This window comes from Falco punctatus, assembly GCF_963210335.1.
Source record: "Falco punctatus genome assembly, chromosome: Z".
Taxonomy (NCBI): domain Eukaryota; kingdom Metazoa; phylum Chordata; class Aves; order Falconiformes; family Falconidae; genus Falco; species Falco punctatus.
In genome coordinates, this window is record NC_137586.1 from 45,982,861 (window position 1) to 46,002,664 (window position 19,804).

Genomic DNA, 19,804 nt, shown 5'->3' on the forward strand with positions numbered 1-19,804 from the left:
GTCTTGCAATTGCAGGTGACAGTTACTTTTATGGTCAGGACTTGTCCTTAATAAAAGGAAGGTTGCCTGTTTCTTGGGTGAGAAATAACTTGAGTATGTTTTTTGTTTTTTTGCTTACTGCTGTGTTAGTGGGTTGGGTAACTCTCCTAAGTATGACCAAAGCTTGTCCTGAATGAACATGTGTAAATATGGGGTGTGAAAGGAGCAATGCTGGATTACACAAGGATGGGGAAATTGGAGAGGAAGGGAGCTGATGTATGTGTAGATTTGAGTGAACAACCATGTGACTGCTTTGAGGAGGAGTTGGACTAGGTGACCTCCAGAAGGCCCTTTCTAACCTCACTGGTTCTGTGATTTCTGACAATCAGTAAAATGCTTCCCAGTGATTACCTGTGAAGAGTCTGAGTACGGGAGTGAACACAGATGTAGAATACCACTTGAAAGGAAGTTAGGAAGAAGCCTAAAATGAGGCATTTCTCTACTCAAATGTAACTTTCCACCTGTGAGTAACAGAGGATAGCTTTAGGTTTTCTTGTGCAGGCCTAACCCCGTGACTGGAAGAAAGCAATTGTTGTATGTGAACTTGAACAGGTACAGCCCTATGTATTTCTAGAAATGGAAATTATTATTGGTATTTGCTGCTTCTGTCACAAATTCATGCATTTGTGAGCAGGCACCCCAAAGAACCTACACTTAGGAACAGGTAAGTTTAGTTTCTGCCAGCTTGCCAGGTTATCTTTTTTGCACAGCTTCTTATCATCAGGAAGATGGTGGTGTCTGCACTCTGGGAAATATACATTCTGCCATCACACTTGATTCCTCATGCCCATTGTTTGGACTAGGATATGGGGAAAAGCAACAACCCTGTGAAAGCTGTTGGGTGACCTTTTCAGAGTTGGAGATAGCATCAAAGTTTCACAATTGTCCTGTTGAACACTTCTAAAGCCTTAGGCACCCTGTGAAGTGGTCAGGATTTGTGGCTTTGCTCCTTCTGAAGAGGTTAGTCCTGAGGAGTTATGATGGACACTGCTCACCTCCCACCCATGTTCCTCCTCTGCTTGGTTTTACCATTGAAGAAAAAGCCCAATGCACTGCATTGCAGCCTAATCCAATATGTGGATAAAAGCTGTATGAACTTTTCAGTGTGAGTGCCTAATAAATCAGTGTCTCAATAAAGAACAGGTGACAACCTGAGAGACAGGAATGTGGGGAGAAAGTCAAAGAAATAGAGTACTTTCACAGTTTATTCAGACTTTGTGTTGATTAAGGCCATCTAGTTCCAACAGAGGTCAAGTGTCCAGCTGCCACTTCACTGTCTCTCAACAATTCAGCTCCTGCAGTAGCCCTCATACCAAAGCACACTGCTATGAATTGGTCTATTAAAATGAATTAGATCCTGCAGAGTAGAGTGACTGCTGGTCTGCAGCTACTGTGAGGGGAAAGTCCTTGACACTGGGCTTCTTGATTTGGGCAGCAGAGGAGAATGTTTTATTTTATGCGGTAAATGTTTTCCTGTAAATTATTAGTGAATATGTTTTAGAAGGATGCAGCTGATTATAGATAAACCTTTCTGCTGAGAATAAGGTCACTGTTCTCATTACCCTGCTATTAATGGGGTTTTGACTTGGCTGTTGTCAGCAATTGGTTCCAGACAGGTTGGGAACTATTTTTGCCTCACTGTTAGTGCTTGAAAAGATAAACAAGCAATGGAAACAGCTTTATGAACAGCAAAGATGGCAGTTTATATAAACATCCTAAGATACAGAAGAATATGTCATAGAAAAATACTGGTCTCTGACCAGTCTCTATGCCAGTACTTGGAGGTATTTGTAAGCATGTTTCTTACGGAGATCACAGATAAGGTGAACAGGTAGAAACCTTTTCTCTTGGTGTACCTATGCATAATCCTTTTTAGTCCATGCTGTGCATTTTCCAGAGGACCTGAGGGTGTTTTGCTGGCTCAGAAGAAATTATTCCTTTATGTGTTATGTCTTACGGGGAGATGTGCAAGTGAAAGGAGGTGAAAAAGAAAGGGGAGAGTTACAAAGTTGCAAGAGGAAAAAGGCAGAGGGGAAAATCTTCCTCCTCAGTATTGAAGCAGAAAGACAGATAATAAATAGCCCCAGCTGAAGGATGTAGAGCTTGGAAAAAATGGTCACAGTAAGGTCTGAGGAAAAAGTAATAAATGAAAGCTTGAAAATACCCAGTAAAGGAAGGGGCAGATTGCTTTCTAAATGCTCAGTAGATGGTCCGCTGTTGTTTTCTTTTTTTTTCTCTCTCTCTTTTTTTTTTTCTTTAGCTTATTAGTAGTATAATAAATGTGGTATCTAATGAAATCTCAATCAAATTAAAAAAAAACCAGATTTTTGTTTTCTCTGCTTTTTATCTCGGTAGAAGCAATTATTTTTAAAAGGCTTTGAACATCCATTTTATATGATTTGTTTGCAAGTCCATATTATGAAGAATATTGCAAACCATATTATAAAGAAGTAAGCATGACAGAAGTGATCTGTAGACAGTCTAGCTGCATTTCATGAAAACCAGTGTATTGTGATGATTGTACCCTCACCAGTGCTTCAAGAAAGAGAGTACAGTTTTATCTATTTTATCAAGGTTTGTATCTGTACTTGCATTAGTGATTTAGTAGGTGATTTGTTTTCTTTGTTGGTACTGATCCATTGCTACAGTTTAGTAAGGAATATCCTGTTGCCATTCCTGCTGTACTTCACAAGATGTAAATCTGAGGTCTTCATCTCTTGGGGTTGTTAAAGGTGTTGCAGTGCATTTTTTTCCTTGAGTAAAAAGAAGGTAGCATTCATATTGGGTCATACTCAAGCATCATGCCTGTTAAAGGGAATGAGAGCCTGGTCGTGGACTTCAGTAGGGGAAGGGTTCATGCAAGAAGTTTCTGTGGCTCTAATTGAATATGGAAATCTTGGTGAGTTAGGTTCCAGTTCAGCTCAGTTCATAACTGCATATGATACATTGATACCAAATCTCTGAATGTTGGAAGTTAATTCTATGCATACTAGTAGATGGGGAACTCTTTACCTTATCTCTGCCTTAGGTAAGTTTTCATTGTATGTTACAGAGCTGGTCTTTTAATGCCTTTCACAGATAAGCATCTACCTGTGCAAACACTGGAAATTCCTACATTCCACTGGAACAGAATAGCTGGGGTGCATAAACATCAATACATGATGACCCAAGATAAAGTGCTTTTTTGTGACTTACAATGAATAAATTCTTTATGACATTTCGTTTTAATTTTAGTTACATAAATTGTTAAAAATACAAAGTCTTCAAAGTTATTTTCATCAGTGTTACTTAACGAAATTAGTATTTATTTGCAACTCTGCCTTTATTTTGGAAAGGGAAAAGAATACAAAAAACTCACCATTTAGCTTTTGCTATAGTTTTTATGTAGAAGACAATTGTATGGTGTATTGACTACTGCCAGCACAAAACCCCAAATGAATTGGGTAAGACGGAAAGCATACTATGTTAAAGTTTCTTGTGACTTCAACTTTTTTTGCACAAATAATTTTAACTTTACTGATAATTTAGTTCCTTATTTTTCTCATTATTCCTTTCCTGAGGTGTTCATGATGCTTGTTGTTGCAGGAGGATCTTAATGTTGACAGTATGGGGCATCAGGTGATAATATTTGACTTTTCTCTCATAAGAGGACTGTGGGAAACTCGAGTTAAGAAGAACAAAGAACGTCAGAGGAAAGAGAAAGAAAGATTAGAAAAAAGCTCATTGGAGAAGTAAGCCAACTTTTATGTTGTTAATTTTAATGGTATCCATTCTTATTATCCACTAACATTGCTATATACTAAGCATTGTCAGATGATTAATTTTTTTTTTTTGTGTGTGTGTGTGTGTGTGTTGATTTCAATGATTTTTCACCTCCTTTCTTCAGATGATTGTGGGAAATGCAGCACAAGCTAAACTTGTATTTCATTAGTCCCTGCTCTTTCCTGTGTACATTGTGATTTAATAATGGTATATTTTATTGTCTACTGTGTAGACTTAATTTGAAGAGAAAAATAACACATTTTTTACCTTTCTATTGTTGTATGCTATATAAAAGTATGGCTTTTTGTTATGAAATTAATGAAACGTGCTCATAAAATTCAGTACGTGGAAATACTTTATGTCTCAGTTGACAGGAGGAATGAAAGGAATTAAATAAATGGACACATACAATTGCTTCTTAATAGGACAAAAAGGGTAGAATAAAAGAATTATCAGAGATTTTTTTTCTTGTTCAATTATTAAAGACAGCCTTTATTATAATGCTTGCACCCACTAATCCTGTTATTATTTTTATTTTTATTTAATTTATGTTTTTTTTAAACAATATTTTGGTTTCTTTATGGTCATTCCCATTTGGAAACATATATATGACTTACCATTTTTCCACTCTGAGAAGAGAAGAAAGCAATAAAACCCACTTTCTGCATTAAACATAAAATGTACAGGGTTAAACAGTGCCCTTGTTTAAGAGCATAATTGCATTGGACCTTCATGTGGTGGTTTGGCCACCTCAGGAGACTCACAGATATTTCACTGCCAGTGCAGCTTCACTGACAACAGAGCAGCTGGGCTAAGAGGAGACCAGAGTAATACAAAGACTGATTGCCCTTTCTGTAAGACCTTTCTCTTCAAAGCATCCATATTTGCAGTCTTGGTTCTCCTATCTAAACCCAAAGCTTGCATTAAAAACTATAATCGTAACAAAAAAAACCTAAAAAATGAAGGTCGCCCTTCAGGTTAAATTCTCTAGCAAGGATAAGCTTACTTTTTGCTATGAGATGACGGATAAGCTTGCTTTTTGCTGTGAGCTGATGGACAGAAAAAGTTTGCTTTATGAGTTACGCTTACAGATAACTCTTGGGGTACTGCTGTGACCTTCTTCATAAAAAGAATATTATGACCAGGAATCCATACCTGTAGCTTCTAGTGGCACATGCACTCATCTTGAGAACTGATGAAAGGTTGGTCCCAATGGACCTAAATGTCAACATCCCCCTGTCATGTTTGGTTTAGGTTTTGGTTTTCTGTGGTAAAGAAGATAACTTCTGAGTTTAGTAACATAAAAGCAAAGCCAAACAAAGCCTAGTGCAAGAAGTGCCAGGCATGAGGAACTTCTATATGGAAAAGGGTAACCTTATGTGCTCTGAAGTAGCTAATTTCAGCTCCCATTTTTTTTGTCAGTAGCTTATGTTAAGCCTTGTTTCTTACTGTGACCTGTGTTTTCTATAAAAATACATTCTCCCTGCTATTTCTGCCAGTGGTTATTTGTTTGTAGCCACCCCTCCAGCTGAAAGAGTGGAGCTTGACTGCTTGTTCTGATCTTTTCCACTAATGAGGTCCAAAGTCATTCTGTTGTCTTCCTGCATCAGCTGTAGATGAGAAACTTGGGATATGACACAGAGAAGTAAAAGTTTCCAAGTGTATTTTCAGCATTCACAAAGGATTTGTTTTTTTGTTTTCTTCCTTTAGCTTGCAATTTACATACAGTACTTTATCTTGATGCACTTTATCAGGAAAGCTCATGTTCATTCTTATGATGCAGGCCTCATAGAATGGATTAATCTGGTAAAATAATGGTCAAAGTCATAAAAGTATTGGTAATAAAATGTAAAATTATGTTAAAATGAAAATACTCTTTGTTTTATGAAATGTGCAGTGACCACTGGTCTTCAGGACCCAATAGTCAGATTGCAAGTTATTTCTTAGATGCTTTTCAATGCTCCCGAAAATAGTTGGGCCAAAAATAGGACAAGATTTTGCTTGTTGTTAGTATATCAGAAGTATAAATATAATTGTCATTATTATAAATAAATGCTTGATAGAAATAATGTTTCCCTGTATATATAAATACATTTCATTATTTTAGGGAGTTTCATGAGTGACAAAATTCTGATATTCTACTTGGAGATTAATATTTTATCACTGTCACGTAAAGCCACTGAAATCAATGCTGGTACTTACTGTCAAGTCACAGTAAGAAAGCATTTTGGGAAGGGTTATGACCCAAAACAGTAATTCCAAGGAGACATTCAAAGAAGGCAGTTTCTTGAACTGGGGACTGCATTCTAGCATTTAATATTCTAAATATTTATTTTTGCTTGCAGCTGGAGTGAATTCCCAAGTAGGGCTGAAATTAAGAGTTTCTCTGCAAATATACTTGTGTAACAGATGAGTTTGGAATCTGACCTGCTGAGGCTGCTTTGCTTTTATTTATTTTTTTTTTTAAGTCCAATTTTTCTCAAAGAGGCTACAATTCACTAATGCCCTTGAGACTGTGCAGTTCTTTACCAGTTCAGCAGTGTTGCTATGTAGAAAGCTACCTGGTACTATGTCGTGAAATGTAGCATGTATTATTTGAGGAAAAACTCCCAACTAACCTCTAGGGAACTTTGCTTGCCTTGCGGCAAAGTAATTTAGTTCATGCAGGGTCCGTAAGCAGCCACATGTGAGATATTTCTAGTTTGTGATTGAAGATTTTCTAAGAGGAAAACCTCACAAATAAACACAGAGCTTGAACTTTGTTTGCCTTAATGGTACAGTCTTTAAAGATTCTGGGAACTTACAGGTTTAGAACATGTTTAAGCAGCTGGCCAGTGAAAGCTGATTCTGGAGAACAGTCTACTTAAGAGTATTGTGAGAGGCTCATATCAGGATCTCAGACACTGGTATCACATCACTTTAAGTAGAGTTTATTCAGCCCTCTGTTTCCCCTTTGGTTTTGTGGGACTGTGGAAGTATGGCAGTTTAAGGAACCACTGCTTCTGGGAGCACATATAAACCAGCAACTGAGTATAAAATAAAAAGAAAACCACTGCTTCTGGGAGCACATATAAACCAGCAACTGAGTATAAAATAAAAAGAAACAGTACCGTGTTGTGTAGGATTAATTTCATTTTACCTCATGTCCTTAATCCCATCAGACAAGCCCATTCTAAATCTCCCATACAATATGAAACATGAAATGTTACAAAAAATGCGTACTGTTCTGTGGTTATCTCCATGTTTATGAGAGTTTATATTATGGAAAGAAGCTTGTGTTTATATCATTGCTTTATATTTCATCTTCTAGATTGTGGTAGTAGTGAATGATTTTATATTGTATCCTGAAATCCTGAATGCTGTCAGGCTAACTTGATGTGGTATGTTGATTTTCCCATTTAATTTTTCCTTTCTATTAGTTATTGTTTTGGAAAGGGAATAAGAGTGAAAGTTTACAGTTAGCTTTTTTTTTTTTTTTTTTTTTTTTTAAGGATTGCAACATATTTGTCTTTTGTCTGAAAAGCAGGTAAGGTAAAAATTGAAGGTCAACAAATTAAACATTGAAGTGGGGAAACAGCAGAGCTATTTACCAAGATTAGCTATCTAAATCTTAGCTGTGAAATGGCACAGCCTCCGCTCTCCACCAACCAAACATGCAGCAAAGATAACAGCTTGTTCAGCCACCTCTTCCAGTGTGTCTCTTCTCCAGAAATTTCCTTTCAAGGTCTGGCTAGCTAAATGTGCACGTATTTCCTGAGCTACACACTTCCTGAATGTTAAATGTCAAAAGAAAACTTTCACTCTGCAGGCAGACAGTAACTTTTTTCCCTGACAGGTTATGTGTTTGTTTAATAAAATAGATTTGTCTTTATCTCTCTGCTAAACTTCAGTGTTATAACTGTCTGTACCTGAACTACGATTTTGTTTGTGATGTTTACCTTTATTCTCCTACTCAATAGCCAATTCAGTATTTTTTCTAAGCAAGCCTGAAACTCAGGCTTGTGAGTCCTTCGTCCCAAACAGAAACTATAGGCAACAAGCTGGGAGTAGATCTGCAGCACTAATAACCACTTAAGTTGTTTGCCTTTGTTCTTAGGTACTTGTGCATGCACACCTTGCATCTAATATAATGCACACAAATGTGTTGAAAGATAAGAGCTGCTGTTCAGCCACAATCCTTTACAATCCATGGAAGAGCCTGGTAGAGGGACTGAAATTAAATCAATCCAATTGAATTTGAAGCAAATGTCCATCAGGAATATTAGTTTGGGCTGAGCTTCAGTTTAACTGTCATGCTTTTATAAAAATTCCATAGGTTTATTTAATGATCCTGAGTGGCTAGTGATTCTGATTTAAACATCACCCAGGAGTACTAAACTGGTGTCACCATGTAGCGCGGCTATTTCTTCCATCCAGATTTAGAGGTAACAGTGCCATCTAATGAAACTTCCATTCTTTGTCTACAGTAACAGCTTTTCCTCAAGACCTCCTAATCGGATGTTGAGCAGTGGGTAATTGCAGAAGGAAGAACCACTCTAAGAAACCCAGCTGCTGTTCATTTACGGAGGTGGCTCTGGAATCCTTACTAATGCAGTCTTCTTGTTTTCCAAGCTGGTCGCTCCTTTGAAGGGTGTGATCACTGAATTTATTTTACGGTAACTGTTTGCATCAGGTTGATTAGAATAGTGATTTTGTTGGAGGATCTAAAATGCCAAGCAAGGGACTCCCATATCCTTGAAGGGAAATATTTATAATAATAATAAAAAAAATTATACGTTGTTAAATCTTTTTGCTGCAGTCATACTCCAATAGTGAAGTAATGTTTGGGGAATGATTACCTGAAGACAACTTCAGCACTAACCAGACTGGAACTACTTGATTATTCCATTTCTGTGTGGCTCCTGTCTCATATCTATACGCTATTAGTCCTGAAAGTTTACTAAGAAACAGCCATGTATTGGAAACAGCTTGCTAGAACTAACCTTTCCTCTACTGTTTACAGTCTGCTTTAGTGACTAACCTTTCCTCTACCATTTAGTCTGTTTTAGGTGTGCTTTTGTGTTACAGATGATGGTATGACACATAACTTTTTTTTTTGTTTTGACAAATATAAGCAGCATGCAATCAGCTTGTTTTAAAATTAGTTGGACTATTTGCATAATTCAAGTGGAAATACTGGAGTAGTTAGCTGAGTTGGAATCTTAGCTCTCATTGTCTTGTGTCCAGAAAAAATACTTATTTTTGTTCATACTCCCACCTAAATTAGGCTTGATTTGACTAACACCCACTTTTTGAATATTGAAAATGGTGGTTGTTTCTTTAATTTGATGGCAACTGTTTGATCAAGCTCTAGAGGCAGATCAAAATATTTTATTGCTGAACAGTAATAAAAAGACATAAACTTCAGGAGAGATGTGATTTAATAACCAACTCATTTGTTTGTCATATATGAAAATGTGTTCCTGGAATATCAGGAGCCTTTAAAGTGCCAAGACCAGAAATTAAATTTCTCTGAAAGTATATTAGTGCATTTAAAGGCTGATTTTATTTGTGTGGTCTTTTTTTTTTTTCCTGTTTGCCACACTTTCAGATGCCTTTCATGTCTTTCCTGAAGATTCACATGGTAGCCTCTAGATAGGACTAATGTGGTGGTAATTCTGTTTTATTTGAGGATTATCACCAAAGGAAGACTTAAAATGGTCTTTTATGAAAATACCTTTAAGAACTACCATCATTTCAATTTTTTGACAAAGACAGAGCTGAGTGACAACCATGTAACTGAACAGATCCCTTTGGTTTGATCTCAATTGTAACCTGCAGCTTACAGCTTTATAATCTTTGCTTAACGATACATACCAGTTTAATGTAAGTTGCACCTCCAGGCCAGGAAAGCTCATATTGATTCACTTGGTTAGTGTGTACCCCAAGGGTGCAAGCAGGGGTTGTAAAATATTAGAGCCTCTGCTCTTAGGATATATAATGTTTTCATTCTGAGATGTACTGTACAAAATTATGCATGTAAGTTGCTCTGCTTTAATTCACTTTCCATCTGTTCAAAATGTGTTTGTCAGTACTTAGCCTGGTGACCATAAGCAGACATTCTTTAAAAGATTAACAGTGCATGTTGCCATCATTTAATGTATAAGTAAAGAATAAATTTGACCCAGGATTTCCACATTAGTGCATGTTTTTCATGTTGAATTCCTAAACAGGCTTAATTTTTAATGCCTGTCTTTTCTCTGAGGTCAATATTTCACTGACTGATCTGGTTAACAGCAGTTTATGTTAAGTGGATTTTATTTTATTTTGCTAACAATGTGTCATGACCTCCTGAGATTTGTGTTTTGTACATGTTATCAGTAAAGTGGCACAGGACAGTTTATTCTTTCATCTTTAATGTAGCTTCCTTCGTGCTATTTTCAAATTCCTTGTTGTGAGAGAGAAAATTTTTAGATCTGAGACCTCTGCTGTCATCTTCCTGGGGTCTACCTGTCAGCCAGCACTGAGATGCCTTACTTCTTATTGAGAGTTAGACTTCTTGACCTCTTCTTTCTGTTTGTTAAGCTTCTAATGTTCTTAGAATTTATACTGTGAGGAACAAGTCAGTCATTTTTTGTGCATGAATGAAAAGCAATGAATTAAAAAAAAAGCATCTTTGGGGCAAGCTTTTTCAGTGCATTGAATTATGCACCGAGATCAAATGTTGATTGCTTTGTAAGAAAATGAAGGAATTCCATGGAAATGAGAGGTCAGTAATGCAAAGTTTCACAGAGGGACAGAAAAGCTGTATGTGGAGGACTGGAAGGGGAAGTGAGAAGCAGCAGTGGTAAGCAAAGCTAGAATCACTCAGAATATTTTAGAAAAAAAGAATGCCAGGGTCTTGGTCCTGAAAGACATATTTCAACTTTCATGTCTGTTGATTTGAAACATTCCATCATCTGAGTGATTCCACAGTGCAGCTGGAGGGGATACCCTTCAGCAGGTCTGCCTTGCGCAATCAGGTACTCAGTTGTCTCTCCCTCTGTAACCAGAAATATCAGATGCAACATGTTGAAGGATCACAAAATGGGCTAAGGACCTGTGTCTGCTATAACCTTTTTCGTGTCTTTGTTATCTCAAGTACCTTCAGAAAAGATCTTGAGATGTTATGAGTTGGTGGTGAACTCTTCCATCACTGTACTAGCAGCTGTAGTACCTCGAGTGACTCCTTGAGCTGAAGATGATGCTAGACATGTTTTCTGTCTGTCCAACCTTTCTCTTCCTAACTCATTTATATATCACAGCTTGCTGTGGTATAAAGCAGTCTACAATCAGACACTGAGAGAAACAAGGAGATTTACTTCAAATCTGTATATTTTTAATTCTCAGTTATCCTCTGTTGACACTTTAAATATCAGAAAGTCCTCCAGATGCCTACTTATAAAGAACATACTGATCTCTCTAATGAAAACTGAAGCCAAGGATAACTTTTCTGCAGCTCTCAATAACTTCCTTAACTATTCCTTCACTGCTCCTTTCATACCTTGATAAGTTATTGCTCCTACTGTCTCTCTGAGAGGCTTTCTGCTTCTGATATTCTAGAAATCCTTTTCCTATTCATTTGTATACCTGCAGTAAGTGGCTTCACTTGTTTTTTTGTGGTTTTACATTTAATTTACCAGAATTTGTTCTGCCTTCTAATTTCTTCATTTGAACATAAATGCCATTTTATCTTTTTTATTTTTCTGTTTTTGGAAATGAGAGGAGAAAGAGATCCTTACAGTGGTTTCATTAGAATGTACTTTGAGATTGTGCCGTCTTCGTGCAGTCTGCCAGCACTTTACCCAGTGAGCTGGATGTTCAACCAACTTCACTGTTATATGCAGCTCATCTTCTGAAATATTTGTAGATGTTTTTCCTTATTTTCTCTTTATAAAGATGTTTCATGGGAGTACACTGCTGTCATTATAGAGGGAGCTTTCTGTAGGTCTCTGATGACCTATGTACAGTGTGCTACTCCTTGAAATGACATCAGGTCCTCCTGTGGTCTCTCAAGCTAGCTGGTTTGATAAACAGTATGAAAGTGTATATTGTCTGCAGTGCATTAATGTACTGTGTGTATGCGGGTAGCTGAAGTCTCTTGCTGTTGCTGTGCTCTCTGCTTTAAATTCTCCCTAACATCCCCTAAGGTTTCAGTAAGTGCCACAATTCGTGCTGGGCAGTTTACAGCTGCCTCAGTAATACCTTGCCTTTTTAGGCACGCAGTTTTGATCCCTAAAGATTTATTTTGATAGCACTGAGTCAAATACAAATTTTAATCTATGCTATCATATTCCCATAAATATATTCTGCCCTGTAGTTTCTATCTCATACCTTGCTATGAGTGCCCCAAAAATACTTATTTTCACCAAGTTTGAAAGATGTTTCCTGTACCTGAGTTTATAACAGATTTCTTGTATGTGACTTAAAAGCAGGCATTCTGTTTCATGTGCCATTTTTTTAACGTCTTAACATTTCAGTCAGAATCCCTTGCTTAACTGTGAATAGGTGTACAGGTTTTGTTAATTCCTGCTTGAACTTTACAAACTTACATGTGATTCTTTATAGGACATACCACTTTCGACTCTTTCTAGGGGGCACATTGTCCTGAACTTTATGTCCTTCTTCACATGTCAGTTTTCAAGTCTTCAGCTTAAAAAATTTGGCAGAGGGTGGAGATCACATAAATGAATCTCACAAAAATATAGCATTCAAAGCATGAGATCAGATTTATGAAGCAAGGTGCTCTGCACAGTCTTATTTTGGTATAAAGAAGTCTTGCTTCAGTTGATCAACCTCTTCCTTAATTGAGTAAGCTGAAATAAATCCCTCTTTAATTAAAGCATGTGTTTTTGTTGTGTTTCATTATATCAAATTCAGCTTGCACCTGAAGTTATATGGGTAAAAATTTGTCCTGGAGGTAAGCCTCAAGTAACACTGAAATTGAATCTGAAAGTACTTGATGTGGTAACTTTGACCTCTGCCTCTACCTGGTACAATGATATTGGAAGATAATGCGTAAAAAAATAAAAAAAGATCATTATACTTGAACAAGAAAGGGCAAAGAAAAGGAATTTTTCTAACTTCTTACTTTCTAAAATGACTTCATTCCAACTAAAAATTTTACATATATCACCAGGTCCTTGTTTTTGTTTATGCATAGAACTTGTTCTGTGAGAATATATTTCCTACCTTATTGAAATAACGGGCATCATTCATGCTGTTTTCTGTGACAGTGTGCTTAGTCTCTACTTTTCTGTTATTCCCTGAGTGTATCTGTTTTATAACCTGTAAATGAAATCCTGCTCATCTGAAATCTGTGTGTGAGTCTAGAAAATCTAAGCATGACTCCAGGAACACTGGGTATTTTCGTTTGTTTTATTTTGTTTTTTTTAAAATGGTCAATACATGGAATACATATTTTTGTTTTCTTCAGTACTTGTGCAACAAAGGTGAAGCTGTAAGGCTTATTGGCCATATTGTTTCCTCTGATTCACATAAACCATTTTTTGACACTATTTCAGGATAAAGCAGGAATGGAATTTCATACTAGAGTGCCGGAAGAAAGGCATTCCTCAATCAAAATACCTCAAGAATGGCTTTGTAAACACTGATGAAAAGATCTTGGACAATTACGGAAAGGCTCCTCAGCTCCAGAAGAGGCGTACTTTGTCAGATGAAGCAAATAAGGAAAAAAACAAGTTTATTTTTCAGCTTTCTGGAGAGCAGTGGATGGTAATTATAATGGAAAATATTTCTATTGTTAAAGAGTTTGGGTAGCCTAGCACTGCAACTTCCAATCCCCAAAGCCCCTTTTTTTTTTTTTTTTTTTTTTTTTTGCCAATGCATATGAGATTGATGGTTTTTCACAGTATTAGAAGTGACAAAAGCACTTCCTATCTTACCCTGAACTAGTGGCTTAGTTTTCAAATATGCTTATTTTAAATTCTCTACTGATACATGTAATTCAGCCTTCTCAAAAATTTTGGTGTAAGCAATCATATTGCAATAAGGTATCTTTCTCTGAAATTCCCCAGTAGGTGGAAAAAGATGCAAAAAACATTCAGCTTTGTTGGCTTGTTGATGTCTTCTACTACTCAAGACATCTGTCTTCTTGCTCTAATGGTGTGCTAACATTTTTGTCAAGCTCTGTTCAAATCAAAACTAATATTAGCATCAATCCACAATGGCCTTGTTGAAAAAAGCATTTTTTATGTGCAGTTGTGTTTGATGTGAAACAGCTGTTTGGAAGTAAGCTCTGAATTAGTGCTGTTTCAAAATGCAGCAAAAGGTAGAATAGGGTTGGTTTGAAGGCTTCTAGATATGTTAAAACTTTGACTGAAATGTATTTAGAGTACACACTATTAACATGAAAGTCTTTTGACGTCTTCATTACAAAAAATGCAAGTTAAAAGTCAATTGATCAAATGGCTAATTTTACTAAAACAGTTCTTTTGATATAACTTTACCCCAGATTTGATCTTGAATATGAAGATTTTTCTTTCTCAGCTTTTGTCTTTTTCTGGCCTCAGCTCTTTTCCAAATAAACACAAAATAGATGAATTTTTTTAAAAATAGAAAACCCTGCTTCCCATCCAACTCTAGTAAGGAGGCTATTTCTTCAGTCGGTGCCAGCCATTCATGTGGTAGGACTGGTTGCTGGAGAGCTATCACATTTCATCTTTCAAGAGCCTTGGTTATTGGAAATGAAGTTAAAGTTGTGTAGTCTTATATTGCACACTTCCCTGTGCTGTAAACTTTGTACGTAAGTTAGAAGAAAAAAAGATATTACAGCTCCCTAGACACTGATATAGTAGGAATTGCAAATATTTTCAGTGCATCAGGGAGCAGAGAGCTGTATAACTAAACTTTTCTATTGCTTATTCTCTTTTTGGCAAACTGTTAACATTTTGCTTTGTCACCATAAACAAAGCCTCACTTTAGGAGGCAAAATCAAACACATATAATTTGCTCTGCTTTCCAGAGCATTTAATTTCAATTTGACACACTGAAAGATCACATTTAAGAGCTATCAGTGTACTGTTATGTACATAATGCTACCTTGAACAGTACACTCCTAACCACCCTGCACTTCTGTCTACATATCCTGTGCTCTCTGTGGCCACAACACACAACCACTGTGCCTCATTGTCCAGCTCTAGCCTGGTTAAAGTGGGTTTTCTTTTTCACCAAGATACTGTGACATAGTTCAGGTGTTTGCAGACAAAGATAAAATCAAAGCTGCTTTATTAAAACTCAAAGAACATCACCAATCTCTAACAGCTGAAAATGATTTAAAAAAACGTGAAAATTCTCTTGATAAAGTTCTGAAGGAAGTATATTTCACTTTATTGCAGAAATTTCATAAAAATTACATTGGTTATACAAATCATGTCATTTATTTTGTGTTCTTAAATCTCGACTGCTGCTTCTAAACCAAAGACAGAATCAGACATGACACTTTTTTCCCCTATTACTCTCTCACAAAAAAGTGCACTTAGGCAAAATGAATTTTCAGACTATACAACCAAAGCTGCACAGGCTGGTAATTTGCATGTGAAAAGGTCTGCGGACATGTGACAGTTTTCTCAGAGAAACCTGTGTGTTACATAGCTGGGCCCTGTGGTATCAGTTGTGGTTTTGTTTTAATGTGTTTTGCACACAAATACACCTACGAGATGAAAGTTTGGATGATTAAGCATTCAGACGCTAGGAGAAGTCAGAGCTGGGATTGCCTGTGCAGTTTTACAGGCAGATAGCCAGCTCAGTTTGCTGTTGGCTGGCCACTTAGGGTTGGCAGCAGCAAACAGCACAGCCCTGTGAAGTGTCCATTTGGGAACTGGCTGCTCAATCCTCTATCTCACTTGCTTTTAGCTGATAAGTATTTCCATTATGTTTCCCCTTTCCTCTCATCAGTGAAGCAGTAATATATCCTCCAGACAGTTGATAGCTAAATCTGAGTAGGTTGTTGGTATGACTTACAGATTTAATTTTGAGAACAGGGCTTGCTTCTGGGCTGTAGCAGTTCTCTTTCTGGATGCTGTGAAGTTAGGTCTTCAGGAGGAGTAATCCCCAGCACAGGGATTTTTCAAGATCAAAGCAAGTGGCTTTACCACATCCTTGCCATAGGTCTCAGTGGAAGGGTTCTCATTGGAAACTTCAGCAGCAAATGAGCTGAGTGCACAGATCAGCTAATGATGTTATTTGCCACGTTGCAGTCAGTTAGAATGGTAGCTTATGTTGGGCACTAATCAGTGCCTAGGCTGTCTAGACGGTAAAAGTGTAGACATGTAACAAAGATGCTATCGTCTCGTGCTCCACATCCATACAGCATAACAGTGAATCTGGCCCACTGATTCTGCATTGTTGAGTATCAGGTTAAAAATGGGTTTTATAAAACACCCCATCATATACTGGAATAGCTTGGAAAATTATTTTGAAAATCACCTGGATAGTGCTTTTTTGAAAAGATCTTGGATCTCCTGAGAACCTTTGTAAGGGAGAAAATCAGAACAGATAACACATTTTGAAATCCTACTAAGATGTTCTTCCTTCCAGGACCCCTGTGCCACTTTTTTTTTCCACCTGTCAAATGCCATTGAAATTTTAATGTATTTGCATCAGGGGGAAACCTAATAATAATTTTCCTAATAATTCCTTGTAATTACTTAAACATATCTGAGGAAAAATAAAGCTCATACAATGAATGTTAGGTTACAGAAATAGGCACAGACCACTAGCTAAAGAGAGTAGGGCTTGATTTTACAGCATATGAGTTCTGAGGAATTGTATTCTGTTTACGCAGATCCGTAATTCCTTGTGGATGATTAATTCTTACTAATTATCATTCATGTTTAGGCTAATTTTTTGAGACGTGCAGTTTAAGCCTCTAGACATTTCAAGTCACAAAGGTTTTCTAACAGCATGGTCACACGAACTTAAAAGGAAATCGAATAACGCTGTCAGTAGGGTTAATATCAAGCCTTCGTGCTTGAAGAGCATATACTCAGTGAGTCCCTTTGAATCTGAAAGTCCTCCTCTGACCTGGGTACTGGTCTGGCCATGTCTGTCCAGAGAGGTTAGCTTCTACTGTGGACAGTGGTTGATAACTACAGCGATGAGATAGTTTTGTCTGTCAGAACTCCACCTGGAAGAGGCTGTGTGACAACATCCTTAAGGGTCAGTGGTCCTTGCTACTCTTTTGCATACCAACCAAATATTTACAACTTGTGTCTGTTATCACTGGCATTTCTGCCAGCTGGGAACAGTAACGAATTAGGAAAGAAAAGGTCTTATAACGACAAAGGAACCAGTCTTATAACCTGATGTAAATGAAATCAGGCAGGCTTTTCACTTCTCTTTGTAAAAAAGTTAGGCAGAATCCAGTTGTATTGCCCCATGAGTGAGTCTTTTAAATCCTCTGGTGTTTGCAAAACCCATGGGATTGACAGCATGAGTATGGTGTACTGTGCCACAAGTAATCTGAGGTTCCGAAGGTATGTTTCAGAAAAACTTGTTATTTATCTGAGAGTTTTCCAGGCAAACCCACCACAAAAAGTTGCTGTGTAAGGACTCTGAACTCTTGAATTGTCTGTTTGAATCAGTCGCCTAGGAGAGAATGATGAAGAGTTGATGAAACCCTTCACTGATATCCTTTGTACATGTAGACATGTATCTACAGGATTAAATTAGTTCTTCAGAGAAATAGCACTGCTACTAGAGCAGAATGAAAACTATGGCAAAATAATGCCATGAATATTCATATAATTTTTTCAGTGACTTCACTTTAACTGTTTTTCCCCTCTGAGTGTTTACTTTCTGCTCCTGACTAATGAATGTTGATTCTCCAGTGGGTCAGTGAATTTCAAATGATTTTCAAAAAATATTCAGGAAAAACAAATTATTGAATTTGTGACATCAATATTGGGAAAGGAAAGGTGATGATATTCATCAAATGCGGAGCAGGACTGTTCTTGGCTGTGCTGCTTTACCTAAGCAGAGGATCTGAATGCATACGTACTTTAAACAAGCTCAGTGTTAAATGTGCATGACAAGTAAATGAATGAGTGATGGTAAAATCCTTTACTTGTAAATCATGACCTTGCATATCATTTTTTCACAGAAAAAGACAGCAAATTAATTAATACCTTGTTATTTATTCTCACAGTTTTATCATCTAACTTAGTGTGTATTTTCACAGAGAACAGAGAATTTCCATTTGTTATTCCCAGCTGTTAGAGACAGTGAGGTATTTATTTGGCGCAAAGGGTCAAGTAGAATTGCTGCGTTGAATGGACAGAGAAAATGTCTCTTGTGCTTGTTTAACTTCTAGAGGTCTTTTTTCCCCCGAAAGTGTAAAACAACCGACCCAGCCAGGTAATAAAGGTGTCCCTGAGACATATTAGTTTTGGAACTAACTCCTAACTTTCTCAACGATAGGGAGATTTGGATCCAAGGAGTTGATTTGGCCCATGACAGATAAAACTACAGAGCTAGAAAAGAAATTACATTGAAACTTCTCAGAACTTTGACCACCGTTTTAGTTCAGGCTCATATCTAGCAGGTAAACTTTCTCCTGGTTAGAAATAACATAATCAGCAATGTTTATAGGTTTGCTATTTATTTCTTTTCAATAGTTGTTTTTTTCCCCTCTCCCAAAATTCAAAGGAGTTTGAGGTATTGTTTTGCTGTTAAAGGCAAAAAACTGGCTATCCTCCAAGTGTCAGTCTTCATGGAGCAATTTATCAGCAGGCTGCCAGCTTTAGCATGGCAGCAGAAGATTACAAAAGAACACAAGGGAATCAGAGAGTAAAGAAAATGTAAGGCTTGTGCAAATTTCAGTTCCCATCCCTATCTAGTTTGTAAATGAAGTAAAATATCACATCAGTTTATGTTTCAGTAACACAAAATATATTGTTAGGAGGAGAATGCTAAAACCCCCATATTATAGCAAAGTATTTGTAAGCTTACATTTGCAAATTGTAAATATGATTATACAATTTAAAGAAATAATATCAAGAAAAAAAGTAAGTCAGGGCAATTGGTAGAAGAATGGAACCTCCTTCCATTCTTTTGAAGTTATGCCTGATTTTATTTCAGTTACTGCACATACCCTCAATACAGAAGTAAAGATTAATTAAATTTTTTTTTCATTAACAAGAAATATTTTGGTTTAATTTTTCTAAAACAATGAAGGAGTTTGCTCTTAATCTGAGAGAGTGCTTTGTGTGCTGCACTGTTTTTAGTGTATCAAGGAGAAGTCTGTGGGATATTCCCTCCAGTCTGGGAGAACAGCAATTCTGTTGGCTTCACAGGAGCAAGCGTTCCCTTTTGTTCCCTGCTGTATGTGCCAGTAAGGAGCTGGAGATGGTCTGTTGTGACAAGGTACAGAAAACCAGTAGGTCAGTAGAAAGACAAAGACAGACCTGGACTGTGGAGAAATAGAGTAGCAAATGTTATCTGTTACTGAGACATCTTTTTCAATCCAGTATGCCTACCCTGCATGTGCTTTCTCTGTGAATTGGGGTTCTTCCCTACAATGGCATCCATGACACTAGAGCTACACGCTCTCCCCTATGAGCTGCATTTTCAATTCTGTACAGGTAGGAAAGACAACACTAATTGAATTTGCAGCTCACATTTATTCTTTTATTTGCTGCAGAACAATGTGCAACACTGAAGGTGGAGGAGTGGAAACCCACTCCAGAAAGTTGCAGAGATTTCTCGTTACCAGCCCTGAGGCATTTCAGGCATTTTATTTTTTAACTGCCATAATTAGACAAATATGTAAGATGGATCACAATGAGATATACACCTAGTGAGAAAATGAAACAAGAAATGAAACAATCTGTATTAAATATGGAAAGGCAGGTAGCAAGGCAGAAATGTCTGCATGATTAAATTTGAAAAGGACTGAAATTAGAGCCAGCCACAACCAAACAAAGGACACCTTATAATCAACAGTCCAGTATATTTATAATTACAA

The 19,804-nt window shown here is 37.1% G+C and overlaps 1 protein-coding gene across 6 annotated transcripts in view; it reads left to right on the forward strand.

Annotated features, from left to right (window-relative positions):
• Positions 1–19,804, forward strand: part of LRRC2 (leucine rich repeat containing 2) — a 103,105-nt gene that overhangs the window by 33,422 nt on the left and 49,879 nt on the right. For all 6 annotated transcript variants that reach the window (XM_080373242.1, XM_080373244.1, XM_080373241.1 and 3 more), the window contains 2 exons: positions 3,625–3,770; positions 13,344–13,554. In XM_080373242.1, the coding sequence (XP_080229368.1) occupies positions 3,646–3,770; positions 13,344–13,554 (336 nt within the window). In that variant the 5' untranslated portion in view covers positions 3,625–3,645. The remainder of the gene's footprint in view (positions 1–3,624; positions 3,771–13,343; positions 13,555–19,804) is intronic.